Raw genomic sequence first — 19607 nt, 5'->3', positions numbered from 1 at the left:
TGCTGAATTTTGGCACTTTTGCAAGCCTTTATTTATATAGAAACTCGGATTTATTGAATTCTCCATGTGGTCTACATTTCATATAACTCTTTTTTTTTTTCAATTCAATATTGGTGCACAAGTTTCATTTAAAATATCAAAGGGACGCAAAAGTCACAAATTTCATGGAAAGACCTAGTGACATGCGTCAAAGTAGCCTTTGACCATCCAGGAACTGGAACCGTATGCTGTCCTGCTGTCACTGCGATGTTATCGCGAGGAACACTGATGATGCTTTTGGGGGTGGGTGGCATGAAAAAGCTCTTTATGAAAGCCATATAAACGTCAAATATTTCGGATTTTGATTCACATTTCATTGTGAGATATAGTTCGTTGCTTCGCATCTGTGGATGACACTGGATCACAATTTCAGCACCTGGACAGTTCCTGGTCATTAACCTATACTGGACACATGGAGTCCATAGCGTGTTTATGGGGAAACCCTGTGAGCAGGCGCGATTTGTGCACTATATTGGCCTCCTTCCGCTGCAAAGATGCCATTATCTGAATATGTGGATCGTGGTGGACATTTAATAGCACCTTCGTGAAGGATGAGGCTTGCAGTAAGGATCGGGCTTTTTCGTTGTGCCCTGTATTCTAAGCAGCAGCACGGGTACTTGGCCAATGCAAATCTGGAGAGGATTGCAGCAGCCTACTCCCAGCAAGAACCGAGCCTCGCTCACACTGATCATTGACAAGGGAGACATTACCATCATCATTAGGAGGGCATGGGAGTCACGACCATACTTTCAACAATGTAGAGCATTAAAGGTATGTTTATTTGTCAGAATATCATATTTATTAATTATTTCGATACTTCCTGCCTGTGACTTTCACTGTTTCATCTATTCCTTCACCTTTTCTTTTATTGGCGTCTTAATGACCACAATGATTGTCATATTCGTGATGTGTTTTTTTAATTGCACTATTGATAGCTTTGCTACATTTTCAGGAAAACATCTAATATAGCCTACTACTTATAGTAGCTACCGTGTAGTACCAACATATATATCTTTTTGTTCCACGTGCTTTGAACCAGAATAACAGTCATTGTAGAAAGCTATCCAAGGCCTTGTGTGTGAAGAATAATGGAGACATACTAGCCTTTATCTGTTTAGCAGGGATCAATGCTGACAAGTCTTTGAGGTAGAACCCTGTGTTTATTGGGGGAACTTCGAATGTAGGATACATCTTGGATTCTGACTGAGGAGGTGGATACTGAAATGTAGACAGAAGGCTGTAACTGAGAATATTGGGAAGTGAAGGGATTGGACGATATGAAATGGTTGCCTTGATGTATGTCATAACCTGTGCGCACCGTTAAAAATCAAGTTATTATTGCCTTTAAGGGGGAATGCAAGTTACTGTATGTTGGAGAACAACATGGATATATGGCAACAGTTCATTTACAGCCTGATATATATTTTATTTTGATGATGAGTATAGAGGTGTGTAAGTATTTACTCAAGTCTTGGAATTGATGGATGTTTTATTCAATGTACATTCTACCTGTTTCCCGGAGCTTACCTTAAATAACTACCTTGACTGATGGGTTGTCAAGTCCTTGACCTATGGCCACATCCATTATTAGGAGCTGGGATTGACTGGTTTCTTTAAAAAGAAGAAATCCTGCATACAGTAACTCCAACGCTTAGCCTATGCTATTGCCTGTGCTGTGACCACATTTCCTATAGATGCCAGCTGTGTGCATTATTTTGTCTTGGGTATAGCATTGATGCAATATTACAATCTTGCCCTTGATTGACCTGCTTTTATTTATATTGAATACATTCTTCTCTTCCCTGCTGTGCTGTACTACATTCTGTTCTGCTATAGCTCCCTAATACTGACTCCTCATCACATCAGCTCATGTGTCTGAAGGTTTTTCCCTTTGCCCTGACTTTATAGAACACTCTTCAAATTAACCTCTCCTCACCGCCCAGCATTTAAATGATTAATGCTTTGAATAAACAACATCTACAGCGCATGCTGCTTACTGATATGTGTTTATATTGCTGCTGACAACTTCATCAGACTTTTTAAAAGTGACGCACTAGCACATTGAGCATCAGTTTGTACCTGCAATGTGGGGAATGCAGCTGTCTGTGCAGTGATATCCCTTTTCAAAGACTAGGAGATTGTGATTATGTGTGAGTGAAGCCTATGTACCTGGTTGCTCTTCTCCTGTGTGTAGTCTGTGGAAAGCTGCTGGAATGGACTGTAATTTAAATGAACTTTTCAATGGTTCTATTTCCTATGGCAAAAAATAAGCTCCCATTGTCACGGTTTTCTAATGGTGAAGGAGAGTCGGACCAAACTGCAGCGTGTCTATTGTGATCCATGTTTAATAAAACAAACGTAACACGAATCAATACAACACTACAAAACAAATAAACAAAAATGAAAACCGAAACAGCCTAAACTGGTGTCAACTAACACAGCACAAGGACACTAAGGACAATCACCCACGACAAACTCAAAGAATATGGCTGCCTAAATATGGTTCCCAATCAGAGACAACGATAAGCACCTGCCTCTGATTGAGAACCACTCCAGACAGCCATAGACTTTGCTAGATAACCCCACTAGCTACAATCCCAAATACATACACACCAAAACCCCAAGACAAAACACACCACAATACAAAAATTCCATGCCACACCCTGGCCTGACCCAATACATGAAGAAAAACACAAAATACTTAGACAAGGGCGTGACAGAACCCCCCCCTAAGGTGCGGACTCCCGAACGCACCTCAAAACAATAGGGAGGGTCCGGGTGGGCGTCTGTCCATGGTGGCGGCTCCGGCGCGGGGCGTGGAACCCACTCAGTCAATGTCTTAGTCCCCTCTCCTCGCGTCCCTGGATAGACCACCCTCGCCGCCGACCATGGCCCAGTAGTCCTCACCCAGAACCCCACTGGACTGAGGAGCAGATCGGGACTGAAGGACAGCTCGGGACTGAAGGACAGCTCGGGACTGAGGGAAAGCTCGGGACTGAGGGAAAGCTCGGGAGTGAGCGGAAGCTCGGGAGTGAGCGGAAGCTCGGGAGTGAGAGGAAGCTCAGGCAGGTTGATGGATTTACCAGATCCTGGCTTGCTGGTGGTTCCGGCAGATCCTGGCTGACTGGCGGATCCTGGCTGACTAGCAGATCTGGCAGATCCTGGCTGACTAGCGGATCCTGGCTGACTGGCGGATCCTGGCGGATCTGGAAGAGTCTGGTTGACTGGCAGATCTGGAAGAGTCTGGCTGACTGGCAGATCTGGAAGAGTCTGGCAGATCTGGAAGAGTCTGGCTGACTGGCAGATCTGGAAGAGTCTGGCTGACTGGCAGATCTGGTAGAGTCTGGCAGATCTGGAAGAGTCTGGCTGACTGGCAGATCTGGAAGAGTCTGGCTGACTGGCAGATCTGGAAGAGTCTGGCTGACTGGCAGATCTGGAAGAGTCTGGCTGACTGGCAGATCTGGAAGAGTCTGGCTGACTGGCGGATCCTGGCAGACTGACGGCTCTGGCTGCTTCATGCTGACTGGCGGCTCTGGCTGCTCCATGCAGATTGACAGCTCTGGCGGCTTCTTGCAGACTGACAGCTCTGACTGTTCAATGCAGACTAACAGCTTTGGCAGCTCCTTGCAGACTGGCAACTCCATGCAGACTGGCAGCTCCATGCAGACTCACAGCTCCTTGCAGACTGGCAGCTCCATGCAGACTGGCAGCTCCATGCAGACTGGCAGCTCCTTGCAGACTGGCAGCTCTGGCTGCTCCATGCAGACTGGCAGCTCCATGCAGACTGGCAGCTCCATGCAGACTGGCAGCTCTAGCTGCTCCATGCAGACTGACGGCTCTAGCTGCTCCATGCAGACTGACATCTCTAGCTGCTCCATGCAGACTGACAGCTTTAGCTGCTCCATGCAGACTGACAGCTTTGGCTGCTCCAAACAGGCAGGAGGCTCCGGCAGCGCTGGAGAGGAGAAAGGCTCCGACAGGGCAGGAGAGGCGAGGTGCACTGTAGGCCTGATGCGTGGTGCTGGCACTGGTGGTATTGGGCCGAAGACACGCACAGGAAGCCTGGTGCGGGGAGCTGCTACCGGAGGGCTGGGGTGTGGAGGTGGTACTGGATAGACCGGACTGTGCAGGCGCACTGGAGCTCTTGAGCACCGAGCCTGCCCAACCATACCTGGTTGAATACTCTCGGTTGCCCTGCGAGTGCTGCGAGGTGGAATAGCCCGCACTGGGCTATGTAGGCGAACCGGAGACACAGAGCGCAAGGCTGGTGCCATGTAAGCCGGCCCAAGGAGACGCACTGGGGACCAGATGCGTAGAGCCGGCTTCATGGCATTTGGCTCGACGCTCAATCTAGCCCGGCCGATACGCGGAGCTGAAATATACAGCACAGGGCTATGCACCCGCACTGGGGACACCGTGCGCACCACTGCATAACACGGTGCCTGCCCGGTCTCTCTAGCCCCCCGGTAAGCACAGGGAGTTTGCGCAGGTCTCCTACCTGGCGTAGCCATACTCCCTGATACCCCCCCCCCCCCCCAAGACATTTTTGGGGCTGATTCCCGGGCTTCCATCCACGTCGCCGTGCTGCCTCCTCATACCAGCGCCTCTCCGCTTTAGCCACCTCTAGTTCCTCCTTGGGGCGGCGATATTCACCAGGCTGAGCCCAGGGTCCTTTTCCGTTCAGTTCTTCCTCCCATGTCCAGAAATCCTTAATACGCAGCTCCTCTTTGGGCTGCTCCTGTTTCCTCTTCTCCTGCTGCACCTTTGGGTGGCTATACTCCCCTGGTTTAGCCCAGGGTCCTCTCCCGTCAAGGTTTTCCTCCCATGTCCAGAAATCCTTAATACGCAGCTCCTCTTTGGGCTGCTCCTGCCTGTTGACACGCTGCTTGGTCCGTTTATGGTGGGTGATTCTGTCACGGTTTTCTAATGGTGAAGGAGAGTCGGACCAAACTGCAGCGTGTCTATTGTGATCCATGTTTAATAAAACAAACGTAACACAAATCAATACAAAACACTACAAAACAAATAAATGAAAACCGAAACAGCCTAAACTGGTGTCAACTAACACAGCACAAGGACACTAAGGACAATCACCCACAACAAACTCAAAGAATATGGCTGCCTAAATATGGTTCCCAATCAGAGACAACGATAAGCACCTGCCTCTGATTGAGAACCACTCCAGACAGCCATAGACTTTGCTAGATAACCCCACTAGCTACAATCCCAAATACATACACACCAAAACCCCAAGACAAAACACACCACAATACAAAAACTCCATGCCACACCCTGGCCTGACCCAATACATGAAGAAAAACACAAAATACTTAGACCAGGGCGTGACACTCATCCTGCCTTACTTGTTATTCAAGTGATGTGATGTTTTTGAGCCCCTGGTGCAGAGTTAAATCTGTCACTACCAGAGGACTCACAGAGCAGAGTATATACTGTAGAAGAATGTTTATGTTCAGATTAATTTATTGTTTTCACGCTATTCAGATGAATATAGAGTCTTTCATCTGTAGTCTATATGGACAATTTTCATTGTTTTAGGTGAATTCATAAAACAGTTAATGAACATGACATTAAAACCAATGTCAAATAGTTTAAAGTATAATGAACAAGTGTTCATATATGAGATGCGCTGTTGTCAGAATGTGAATAGTTATGGAGAGACTATGAATAACTACCTTGTTTTCTAACCTTTCTCCACAGGTGTGATATGAGCCAAGTCTCTAATCTCTGTTGAAATCAGGAGTAACAATCGTGTCGACATCCATTCACAGAAACAATACAGCAACATGAGCAAGAACCAGTAAGTAAAACATCAACTTACCAAATTAACTCTGATGTCCCTATCTGTTTAACACATCGTAACCTCTCACTATATTGTCATGTGTTTTGCGCATTTTACCATGACTGCCCGCTGTGAAGACACACAGATTTTGCGATGGAACACCAAGCAAGCCTCAGCTGATTATTAGAACAGCCTCTTTCTATTTCCTCATGCACTTCCAGTCAAGGACTTTGAGCCTGAGCAGCAGGGGAGCTGAGTTTGCCTTAGCTAGGCACTCCAAGAGAACGACCACCAGTCACCAGACTGCCTCTGCTGCAATCTCTTAGCATGCAGGAGGGGTGTTCACTTTTCATCTTCTCTTAATAATAATTACTCTCTGTGTGGTACCCAAGATATCCCCTGCATCCTGATGACAGCCCTGGTTATGGCCAAGTAAGGGGAGGGAGATGGTGGGTGAGGTGGAGGGAAATGGGGGGTGAAGTGCAAGGGAAGATGAAAACACTGTGGGACAATATACTGGCCAGTGGGCGACAAACAGAATTGTGATATGTTTTCTGGTTAACACTGAGGTGTGAATTAATGCAGTCGGTCCTCAGCGACACCCTGGTGAAATGACAGATGGGATATCCTTGTGTGGTGTGATCACGTCTGTGGAGCTGTTTTCACCACTGTTCTTTTCATTCTACACTACTTTAAATAATCTCTCCCTCTCTGTGGTGTATTTCACACTAAGAATAGTTGCTACTCAAGATTTAACCTCAGATTTATCATATTATATTTAACATTCAGTTTAAATTTGAACATGTTAAAGTTGTAAAAGCTTTGATTGATTGACGCAAAGCAGTGAAGAAAATGTACTGACAAAAAGAAGAAAGAACTGCATTGCCTTTTCGAGCTTCATTCAATAACATAATTTTCCACATTCAATTGCATAGAATAAACTAGCTGTAGGCTCTTCTCATTGCAGATGGTTTATGCTAGGATACTGATAAGTATACTTTAGCAATAGTGGTTGGTGCAGGGTTTCCCAAACTAAGACCTCGGGAACACCAAGGGGAGCACATTTTGCTTTTTGCCCTAGCGCTACACAGCTGATTCAAATAATCATCACCAACTAATCATCACCATTCAGAGAGTATGCTACACATCATGACGAGTCAGCTAACAGGTCAGCTAACATTTACTGTAACTAACTTCTGTGGTCACGTGAGTCTCTGCCACAGAGCAGTTAATCACTCTATTTCGATTCTATGTCTCGATCCTGTCTCATTACAAGAAAATGTGCTGATGAGCAGTTTGCCGTTTTAGCACAATATATACAGTCAGCTCACATATGGGAAGTTTAAATCTCCTACAGATGATGTTACATGATATTACATAACATTATGGGTGGCAGGTAGCCTAGCAGTTAAGGGCATTGGGCCAGTAATGTAACGGTCGCTGGTTCGAATCCCTGAGCTGACTAGGTGAAAAGTCTGTAGATGTGCCCTTGAGCAAGGCACCTAACCCTAATCCCTCCTGTAAATTGCTCTGGATGAGAGCGTCTGCTGAAGTACAAAAATGTATGCATGTTTTCCTGGCAGATGTATCCAGGGATTCTAACCATAAGTTCCATGGGGCATTTACTGAAGCAACAAGGCAACTACGACCAAAAAACATTAGTCATAAATACAGCACCAGTGTTAATACTATGATTTAAAGCCATTTAATTGTGTTTTAATAGCTTAGTGAGTTCATCTCCCTAAGAATCCACACAGCTTCTCAAAACATAGGTTCCCAAGAAGGTTGAGTTTTAAACTAACAGTCTATCTTCACATTATAGTATTTGTTACTGCATATTGTCCATTGAATAGTATGTTACATATGTAATGCCATGTTAAAACCATGTATTAGAAACATTTACTGACTTGTTGGAAAGATGGCATCCTATGACGGTGCCATGTTGAAAGTGTCTGAGCTCTTCATTAAGGCCATTCTACTGCCATTGTTTGTCTATGAAGATTGCATGGCTGCGACCCAAATTTATACACTTGTCAGCAACAGGTGTGGCTGAACTAGCCAAATCCACTAATTTGAAGGGGAGTCCAAATACCTTTGCATAAGTAGTGTATGTACAGTACCAGTCAAAAGTTTGGACACCGTCATTCAAGGGTTTTTCTTTATTTTTACTATTTTCTACAATGTAGATAACAGTGAACACATCAAAACTATGTAATAACACATATGGAATCATGTAGTAACCAAAAAAGTGTTAAACAAATGTTTTTATATTTATATTCTTCAAAGTAGACACCCTTTGCCTTGATGACAGCTTTGCACACTCTTGGTATTTTCTCAACCAGCTTCATGAGGAATGAGTTTCCAACAGTCTTGAAGGACTTCCCACATATGCTGAGCACTAGTTGGTTGCTTTTCCTTCAATCTGCATTCCAACTCATCCCAAACCATCTCAATTGATTTGAGGTCAGGTGATTGTGAAGACACGGCGGTTGGAACCAAAACTCTCAAATTGGACTCATAAGACAAAGGACAGATTTCCATCGGTCTAATGTCCATTCCTCATGTTTCTTGGCCCAAGCAAGTTTCTTCTTCTTATTGGTATCCTTTAGTAAAGGTTTCTTTGCAGCAATTTGACCATGAAAGCCTGATTCCTCTAAACACTGATTCCTCTAAACAGTTGATGTTGAGCTGTGTCTGTTACTTAAACTCAGCGAAGCATTTATTTGAGCTGAAATCTGAGTTACAGTTAACTAATGAACTTCCTCTGTAGCAGAGGTAATTCTGGGTCTTCCATTCCTGTGGCGGTCCTTATGAAAGCCAGTTTCATCATAGCGCTTGATGGTTTTTGCGACTGCACTTCAAGAATTGTTTAAAGTTCTTGAAATGTTCCACATTGACTGACCTTCATGTCTTAAAGTAATGATGGACTGTCGTTTCTCTTTGCTTATTTGAGCTGTTCTTGCCATAATATGGACTTGGTCTTTTACCAAATAGGGCTATCTTCTATATACCACCCCTACCTTGTCACAACACAACTGATTGGCTCAAACGCATTAAGAAGGAACGTAATTCCACAAATGAACTTTTAACAAGGCACAACTGTTAATTGAAATACATTCCAGGTAATTCCTCATGAACCTGGTTGAGTGAATGCCAAGAGTGTGCAAACCTGTCATCAAGGCAAAGGGTGGCTACTTTGAAGAATCTCTTGTTTTGGTTACTACATGATTCCATGTGTGTTATTTCATAGTTTATATGTTTTCACTATTATGCTACAATGTAGAAAATAGCACAAATAAAGAAAAACCCTGGAATGAGTAGGTGTGTCCAAACTTTTGACTGGTACTGTATATACACTACTGTTCAAAAGTTTAGGGTCACTTAGAAATGTCCTTGTTTTTGAAAGAAAAGCACATTTTTTTGTCCATTAAAATAACATCAAATTGATAAGAAATACACTGTAGACATTGTTAATGTTGTAAATGACTATTGCAGCTGGAAACGGCAGATGTTTTATGGAATATCTACGTAGGTGTACAGAGGCCCATTATCAGTAACCATGACTGCTGTGTTCCAATGGCACGTCGTGTTAGCTAATCCAAGTTTATACTTTTAAAAGGCTAATTGATCATAAGAAAACCTTTTTCAATTATGTTAGCACAGCTGAAAACCGTTGTTCTGATTAAAGGAGCAATAAAACTGGCATTCTTTAGACTAGTTGAGTATCTGGAGCATCAGCATTTGTGTGTTTGATTACAGGCTCAAACTGGCCAGAAACAAAGCACTTTCTTCTGAAACTCATCTGTCTATTCTTGTTCTGAGAAATGAAGGCTATTCCATATAAGAAATTGCCAAGAAACTGAAGATCTCGTTCAACGATGTGTACTACTCCTTTCACAATACAGCGCAAAATGGCCCTAACCAGAATAGAAAGAGGTGTGGGAGGCCCCAGTGCACAACTGAGCAAGAGGACAATTACATTAGATTGTCTAGTTTGAGAAACAGATGCCTCACAAGTCCTCAACTGGCAGCTACATTACATAGTACCCGCAAAACACAACTCACAAGGTCAACAGTGAAGAGGCGACTCCGGAATACTGGCCTTCTAGTCAGAGTTGCAAAGAAAAAGCCATATCTCAGGCTGGCAAATAAAAAGAAAAGATTAAGATGGGCAAAAGAACACAGACACTGGACAGTGGAAGATTGGAAAAAAGTGTTATGGACAGATGCATCTAAGTTTGAGGTGTTCGGATCACAAAGAAGAACATTTGTGAGACGCAGAAAAAATGAAAATATGCTGGAGGAGTGTTGACGCCATCTGTCAAGCATGGTGGAGCCAATGTGATGGTCTGGGGTTGCTTTGGTGGTGGTAAAGTGGGAGATTTGTACAGGGTAAAAGGGACCTTGAAGAAGGAAGGCTATCACTCCATTTTACAACAGCATGCCATACCCTGTGGACGGCGCTTAATTGGAGCCAATTTCCTGCTACAACAGGACAATGACCCAAAGCACAGCTCCAAACTATGCAATAACTATTTAGAGAAGAAGCAGCCAGCTGGTATTCTGTCTATAAGGGAGTGGCCAGCACAGTCACCGGATCTCAAACCTATTGACCTGTTGTGGAAGCAGCTTGACCGTATTGTACATAAGAAGTGCCCATCAAACCAATCCAACTTGTGGGAGGTGCTTCAGGAAGCATGGGGTGAAATCTCTTCAGATTACCTGAACAAATTGACAACAAGAATGCCAAAGGTCTACAAGGCTGTAATTGCTGCAAATGGAGGATTTTTGACGAAAGCAAAGTTTGAAGGACACAATTATTATTTCAATTAAAAATCATTATTTATAAACTTGTCAACATCTTGACTATATTTTTCATTTTGCAACTCATTTCATGTATGTTTTCAATGAAAACAAGGACATTTCTAAGTGACCCCAAACTTTTGAACTGTAGTGTAATTCAGTAAAATTGTGTTTACAGAGGTTCATCAATTTCATGTAGAAATACACCCTCAGCACGCCAAAAAGATACAGCTGTTCATTTGGAAGCACTAATGAAATGCAGACTAATGCATTCTTGTGTAAGAAAGGGGTGACTCAAAACTGCAATCCTACTTGAAAGTGTTTTAAAATAGGAATAGTGTAATTATACAGTGAAATTTTGTTCAGAAAATGCACCAAAATCTAATTATACCTATTGTCTGCACTCAATTTAACTGCCCAATGACCTCCTCTGACATTCCTCTTCTGAACAAATACTTTCCCATAAACCACATACAGTATATTCAGAAAGTATTCAGAATCCATTGATTTTGTTACGTTACAACCTTATTCTAAAATTAATTCAATATATATATTTTCTCATCAATCTGCACACAAGACCCCAAATTACTCAGTACTTTGTTGAAGTACCTTTGGCAGCGATTACAGCCTCGAGTCTTCTTGGGTATGCAGCTTGGCACACCTGTATTTGGGAAGTTTCTCCAATTCCCCAAAGCCACTCCTGCGTTGTCTTGGCTGTGTGCTTAGGGTCGTTGTCCTGTTGGAAGGTGAATCTTCGCCCCAGTCTGATGTCCTGAGAGCTCTAGAGCAGGTTTTCATCAAGGATCTCTCTGTACTTTGCTCCGTTCATCTTTCCATTGACCCTGACGAGTCTCCCAGTCCCTGCCCCTGACAAATATGCCCACAGCATGATGCTGCCACTACCATGCTTCACCATAGGGATTGTGCCAGGTTTCCTCCAGACATGACACTTGTCATTCAGGCCAAAGTCTTCAATCTTGGCTCTAGGAAGAATCTTTGTCATTCCAAATTTCGTCCATTTAAGAATGATGGAGGCCACTGTGTTCTTGGGGACCTTCCATGCTGCAGACATTTTTTTGGTACCCTTCCCCAGATCTGTGCCTCGACACAATCCTTTTCCTATTTTGTTGCCTTACAACCTGGAATTAAAATTGATTTCTTGGGGGTTTGCATCATTTGATTTGCATAACATGTCTACCACTTTGAAGATGCAAAAATGTTTTGGGGGTGACACAAACAGGAAATAAGACACTGTTGAGATGGCGTTCTTGGGGTGATGAGAGGTGTTGGGTTTGCGCCAGACATAGTGTTTTTCTTGATGGCCAAAAAGCTACATTTTAGTCTCATCTAACCAGAGTACCTTCTTCCATATGTTTGGGGAGTCTCCCACATGCCTTTTGGCGAACACCAAACCTGTTTACTTATTTTTTTCTTAAGCAATGGCTTGTTTCTGACCGCTCTTCCGTAAAGCCCAACTCTGTGGAGTGTACAGCTTAAAGTGGTCCTATGGACAGATACTCCAATCTCCGCTGTGGAGCTTTGCATCTCCTTCAGGATTATCTTTGGTCTCTTTGTTGCCTCTCTGATTAATGCCCTCCTTGCCTGGTCCATGAGTTTTGATGGGTGGCCCTCTCTTGGCAGGTTTGCTGTGGTGCCATATTCTTTACATTTTTTAATAATGGATTTAATGGTGCTCTGTGGGAAGTTCAACGTTTCGGATATTTCTTTATAACCCATCCCTGATCTGTACTTCTCCACAACTTTGTCCCTGGCCTGTTTGGAGTGCTGGGTGTATATCTACTGAGATCATGTGACAGATCATGTGACACTTAGATTGCACACAGGTGGACTTTATTTGACTAATTATGTGACTTCTGAAGGTAATTGGTTGCACCAGATCTTATTTAGGGGTTCCATGGCAAAGGGGTGAATATATATGCATACACCACTTTTCTGTTTTTTATATTTTTAGAATTATTTGAAACAAGTTATTTTTTTCATTTCACTTCACCAACTTGGACTTTTTTTTACGTCCATGTATGTCCATTACATTTTATACAAATCTATTTTAATTACAGGTTGTAATGCAACAAAATAGTAACAATGTCAAGGGGTGTGAATACTTTGCAGACCAATGCCTACTTCTCACATAAAACATTGTTTTTGTTTTAATTTCCATTGTTTTTACATCAGAAGGTGATCATACAACATTAGAATACGGCAAAACACAGCAATAAAAGTAAAAAGTTAAAGTACACAGTAATGACAAATATTGAGTAAACTGGACATGTTTTCCTCTTATCTCTTTTAATAAGACAATCAAGAAAGCCCCTGGAATGTACACAAATAATCAACATGTACCCATTAACTAGTTACCTGAAAATGTACTTTAAAGTTTACTGAAGAAAGGCCTAGTTCTACATTAAGGCCTAGTTCTACATTAACTGTAAAAAAAATATATGTTACAATCAAACGTACATTCATCAATGTTTTATTTGAGAAGTAGGCATTGGTCTGAAGTCGAAAAAGAAAAGAAATTCAAATGAGCACCACAATGCGTACTTCAACTATGCTCTAATAATGATTTCCAGCACAAAGCTTTGACCAAATACACTAGCTATGTTGGTCTATTGTACTTCCAACAATATGTAAGCAGGTTGCTTAGGATTCAAATCTTCGCAAACAGCCTAATTCATACTCTTCAGAGGGATAAAGGACTTTACATTGTCCTGCTATTAAAATGGTCTGTCTATATATATATATATATATATATATATATATATATATATATATATATAATAATAATAATAATAATAATAATAACAACATATATGGCAGTAGTTCATGGTTTGGGGTTTTCGTCATTGATCATTTGGACGAATCAAGTTTGGGCGATTCTATATAAAGCGAAGAAAAAAATTAAACAAAGAAATAAAGCGAAGTCTGCTCCCTCGCAAACGGAAACTCTCAGCCAAACCCCTCCCTTCACCTAATTTCATCAGTGTTTGACATGGCCAAATAGCAAGTTTTTGTTTTAATGAATTTTTACATTATAGCCGTTTTACTTTGTGGCTGTGGAATCTAGTGGAAAGCATTTATACTCCGCACATGTTTTGAAAATCACCACACCATTTTAAGCACCGCCTTCGCCCAATCTTGATTCGTCAAAATAATCAATGACGAAAACCCCAAACCATGAACTACTGCTGCTCTCACATAATTCCATGTGGGCCTTCACAGATTCTCACCGTGTCATCTGTTCACGAGAATCTGTCCACGAGAGATTACAGGTGTAGTATTAGTGGGCTTGAACTTTAAAGCCTGCATAACTTTGTGGCACGTAAATAGCCATTTTGTGAACTCCTTAAACAAACACTGTGACAAATGATAAACAGCTGAGAAACAGCTGTAAAGTTCAAAGTCATTAGACACAAAACACTTGACATTGGATAGGTGCTCTAAATCATTTAGCTACATATGTTCTTAATAATGCTGTACACAGCTGTCCAACTCCTGCAAAAGAGCACACATTCATTCCCCACGTTTATAAACGGCAGTATAAATATGAAAACAGATGGGAGCAGAGTTTGAGAGCTAGCCCCTATTTTCAAAGAACATCTTAAGGCCAATTTCATCTTCAGAACCTTCATAGTAGCATTGTTAAATCTCAGAGCTGTTTCACAAAACCATTGTTATTAAAATTGCAATTGAAAGCGCTCGTAATCTAACTGCCGCCTCAGACCACTCGTAAATCAGATCAGTGCATCGTTAGATGCTTTTTTGCCCTCCCACTTTATACACAGATCTCTGCTAAACATATCACATGGTTTATCCGTCTGTGACTGCAATAACTTCAGATCAAAGTTGGCTACAAATACAAAGTTGCCTTTGCAATTGATACAAACATGCAACGTATGTCTGCTAAATGACTTAAATGTAAATGTAAATGTATATATCAAGGCACAAGGCAAGACCCAGGTGCAGACACGGGAGGCAGATGGTTGGAGTCTTACAATGTTTAATAATCCAAATGGGTAGGCAAGAGAATGGTCGTGGACAGGCAAAATGTCAAAACCAGATCGGAGTCCAGGAGGTACAGAGTGGCAGACAGGCTCGTGGTCAAGGCAGGTAGAATGGTCAGGCAGGCGGGTACAGAGTCCGGAAACAGGCAACGGTCAAAACCGGGAGGACTAGAAAAAGAGAATAGCAAAAAAGGAGTATGGGGAAAAACCACACTGGTTGACTTGACTAAACAAGACAAACTGGCACAGAGAGACAGGAAACACAGGGATAAATACTCTGTGGGAAATAAGCGACACCTGGAGGGGGTGGAGACAATCACAGGAACAGGTGAAACAGATCAGGGCGTGACAGTATAAAAAGATGCTTGAAATGAAAACCAATATGATTGCATTAAAATATAAACAGTATGCTATAGGCCGATTTCAATCATATTTAAATACCTTTCATGGTCAATCAATTGAGTTATATTTTGCTACTTGTAAGTACTGTCTGTAATTTGTCTCAACATATTTCATGATGTGTAGCCTCAAAATGCAAAATGCACTCGCAAATCAGATCTATCTTTTTTGCAGGTCTGTGGTACCAGTTGAATAAAAAGAAACCCGCACACTGCTCTTGATAGTATCACTGATCTTTAATAAGCTTACATATTCGCAAAGCTCTGATGAAAGTCGTGAGGCCGATACATAAGCTTATTAATAAAGAGCAGTGATACTATCAAGAGCAGTGTGCGGGTTTCTTCTTTTCTCTCATGATGTGTAGCCTAACATGTGCACAATGATGTGCCAAATCAGGGATTTAGTGCATTTTTGATGGATACGAATTTGAATAACCACCTCAATATCTGCAGCCTTGGGTGGTAATATCACTCTAGGAGCTGATCCGTCATCAGTATTGTGAAATAATTCTAATGTTAAGGAAAGATTTGAATGGAGAAAGCTGATCCGGGAGCAACACCTCCTTTGTGTTCTATCATTATCAACACATGCTATAACAACACACTTAGTGACCGTTCTCTCTAGGAAACGCATGTTACATTTTTGGCCGTTGTAAGAAAGATACATCTTTAAAACACTTGTAAGCCTAAGTTTCATCACTATCAGTGGTGGTCTTTCCACTCCCTGTCCCTTGCCACTCCCTGCCGAACAAACTCAAAGGGCTCTTTTAAGAGACACCTAATAAATTAAAAGAAGCACACACCGTGTGTGCATGTGTGTGTGTCGCAAAAGGGAGGGGGGTGTCAAAAACTATACACGAAAGAGAATGGTCAAAATATCCCCTCCGGTAGGCAAACTCAGGAACTTCATATCCCAGGTCGGTGACGCTATCTGTTAAGCTACGAACCCTGTTATAGATGCTTCAACTTGACCCTCTATTTAAATTGACAGTCATTTGATGACAGCTCGCTTTCATTCCAAAATGTTTTTGCTGTTCATTCACTCAGTACTGATTGAACATTTATTTCTCTTGCTTGGTAAAAAAATGTTTTGTCTAAAACAGTTTGTGTTGAAAACAGTTTCATTTTATCATATAGATAACCAAGTTAGCAAGCATAGCTTTTTCTTTTGACTGCGCACAGGTCACACAAGCAAGGAATTATCATTCTGATGTTGTTTTACCTGGATGCTTCATGTGCAGCCCACACCCCTACTACTTTTTACTTATGGATGGCAACTTCAGGTTTTCGGGAACACATTGAAAAGTAACTTCACTGTGTTGATCAGTCAGCACAAATGTTTTATTACAATGACAACAACATTGCATTGACAGAGGAGTGAGCACACTGAATTAATGCAGAAGGTGAGGGCTAGAATTTGCTCTGCATCTTCTAACAGCGATGCATCTGTCTGGTGTGTGCATATATTATAAATTAGCAGTGGCAGTTTTCTCAAAGTTTGATGTATCTAACGGGCTATAATAGCAGCCAAAACATTTGCTAGCTTATTTGTTTATGCTCTGATTACATGCAAGTGTCCAGGTCAGCAGTTTACACAGATGACTGTCTTCAGCCATATGAAAAATCTTCCATAGCAAAATATACCTAGCTAGCTAGCTACTTTCCTATTGCTTCTCATCCAACTGGTTTTAACTAGCAAGCTACTAGCGTTCTACTAGCTAGCTGCTACTGTTGCGCAGCAACCGAGATGCTCGACCGATTTAGAACTCTTGGGATTCGTCTGAAAAGATCAGAAATGCTGCAAAAAAAGGTAGCACATCATTGAAATGTGTATGTGAAAGTGATAAATTGTGAATTTAATAAAAACTATTGCAGCCACAAACTTGTTCAGTCAAAATGGATCTAAGTCTAATGGTCACCTTATGGATCTTGTAGCCTCGTTTTGGGACGGCAGGTAGCCTAGTGGTTAGAGCATTGGGATCGAATCCCAGAGGTAAAAATCTGTCGTTCTGCCCCTGAGCAAGGCAGTTAACCCACTGTTCCGTGGATGTAAATTAAGGCAGCCCCCCGCACCTCTCTGATTCAGAGGGTTAAATGCGGAAGACACATTTCAGTTGAATTTTTATTTTATTTTATTTTACCTTTATTTACCTAGGCAAGTCAGTTAAGAACAAATTCTTATTTTCAATGACGGCCTAGGAACAGTGGGTTAATTGCCTTGTTCAGGGGCAGAATGACACATATGTAACTTGTCAGCTCGGGGAATGCATTTAGTTGTGCAACTGACTTGGTATCCCCTTAATACAACATCTAGAATTTGAGCTAGGTTTGATCAAACAATTATCTGATGACCCTAATGCTAACAACCCTGTCAAAAATCCATTACAGTGGTAAAAGGCCGGACAGAGCATGATGAGAGGCGTGGAGTGTGTTGTGTACCTCCAATAAAGTTGAGTTGCCAATTTTCATCGACATTGCTGTCATATTGACTTAGATATGATGGTAGGGAGATTTGAATTTAACCTTGAGTTTCAACCAATGCACGACTATAATGATTATTATTATTAATACAATTGCTCACTATTGACTGTACTGTAGTATACTGCCAATGTGAAAGCTTGTTGCTTGACTGCTCTGTGAAGAAGCTGACAGTGGAGGTCAGACTGATGCTTTTGCTGAGCCTGACATTATATCCCTATCCCTGCACACACACATCTTCTCATCTCTCTATACACACATCTATCTGCTGGTAGAGCTGTCCATGGGATGGTACAGGAGGAATTAGCTTTATCATATGTATCCCTATAATGGAATCAATCTCTTTGAGAAAGCATACTCATTCAATGTCACAAACATCCTCTGTCTGTTTGTTAACGCTCATAATATTACACACACACACACACACACACACACATATGTAAGGCAAAGACGAGCATATAGATGTTTCCTTACATTAGTGATGACCTAAAATGTCAGATTTGACAAATACGCTGGCATATCAACGGGCCGCATCAATGGAGTCAGGGGTTTTGGTTGAAACTTTGGCTTGTATTCAATTCAATGATTTGGCACGTTGGTCCGGCTTGTATTCAAGTCAATGATTTGGCATGTTGGTCCGGCTTTCCTGGTGATATCAGAGCACTGAATTGCTTTGCATTGAGGAACAAGCAACCAGGCTTAAATGCTTATTGGGTGAGAGTGTGACAGGGTTTTAGACAGCAGAAACAGTGTGGTGGTGAGTGATCAGAATGACAATGATACGGATGCCCTCTACATAACATGACGCTATGCTGAAGCAGAACTTTGTAATCCTATGAAGTGACTGAAATGGGTGGCTTCATTTTACAGTGAGAGCACATAAATAATCATAATACTGAATGAGCAAATGGGAGTTATTGGTTTATTCACAAAATGTGGTTCATGAGAAACTATTTATTCAGTAGAGGAATGTCAGAGGAGGCCATTGGACAGTTAAATTGAGTGCAGACAATAGGTAGAATTAGATTTTGGTGAATATTCTGAACAAAATAGCACTATAATTACACTATTCCTATTTTTAAACACTTTCAATTAGGATTGCAGTTTTGAGTCACCTCTTTCTTACATAAGATTGCATTAGTCTGCATTTCAATAGTGCTTCCAAATGAATAGCTGTATCTTTTTGGTGTGCAGGGGGTGTATTTCGACATGAAATTGAACTCATTCTGGAGTCGCCTCTTCACTGTTGGCGTTGAGACTGGTGTTTTGCGGGTACTACTTAATGAAGCTACCAGTTGAGGACTTGTGAGGTGTCTGTTTCTAAAACTAGACACTCTAATATACTTGTGCACCGGGGCCTCACACTCCTCCTTCTATTCTGGTTAGAGCCAGTTTGGGCTGTTCTGTGAAGGGCGGGGTACACAGCATTGTACTTCAGATCTTCAGTTTCTTGACAATTTTTCGCATAGAATTGCCTTCATTTCTCAGAACAAGAATAGACTAACGAGTTTCAGAAGAAAGTGCTTTGTTTTTGGCCATTTCGAGCCTGTAATCGAACCCACAAATGTTGATGCTCAGAGACTCAATTAGTCTAAAAAAAGGATAGTTTTATTGCTTCTTTAATCAGAACAGTTTTCAGCTGTGCTAACATAATTGCAAAAGGCTTTTCTAATGATCAATTCGCCTTTTAAAATTATAGACTTGGATTAGCTAACACAACGTGCCATTGGAGCACAGGAGTGATGGTTGCTGATAATGGGCCTCTGTACACCTATGTAGATATTCCTTAAATATTTTCAGCTACAATAGTAATTTACAACATTAACAATGTCTACACTGTATTTCTGATCAATTTGATGTTATTTTAATGTACAAAAAAAATGCTTTTCTTTCAAAAACAAGGACATTTCTAAGTGACCCAAACTTTTGAATGGTAGTGTAATTCAGTATTCAGTGATAGATTTAATTAAGTTTTATATTCTGTGAGATTTCAGTATTTGAGAGCATGAGGATGGATGCACGTTGAGCACCTCTCCTACAGCAGACTGCAGTCTACTAAACTGACTA

At 41.7% G+C, this 19607-nt stretch overlaps 1 protein-coding gene across 3 annotated transcripts in view; it reads left to right on the top strand.

The window, feature by feature from the left end:
* Positions 1–19607, top strand: part of LOC135524383 (transmembrane protein 266-like) — a 99081-nt gene that overhangs the window by 26390 nt on the left and 53084 nt on the right. For 2 of the 3 annotated variants that reach the window (XM_064951859.1, XM_064951857.1), the window contains exons 1-2: positions 275–810; positions 5758–5857. In XM_064951859.1, the coding sequence (XP_064807931.1) occupies positions 5844–5857 (14 nt within the window). In that variant the 5' untranslated portion in view covers positions 275–810; positions 5758–5843. Of the gene's footprint in view, positions 1–274; positions 811–5757; positions 5858–19607 lie in introns of those variants that run through there. The other variant, XM_064951858.1, reaches the window with a different exon arrangement.

This window comes from Oncorhynchus masou, chromosome 31 (genome assembly GCF_036934945.1).
Source record: "Oncorhynchus masou masou isolate Uvic2021 chromosome 31, UVic_Omas_1.1, whole genome shotgun sequence".
Taxonomy (NCBI): domain Eukaryota; kingdom Metazoa; phylum Chordata; class Actinopteri; order Salmoniformes; family Salmonidae; genus Oncorhynchus; species Oncorhynchus masou.
The sequence above is the reverse complement of the archived record's forward strand: the minus strand, read 5'-3'. Positions and strand labels throughout refer to the sequence as shown.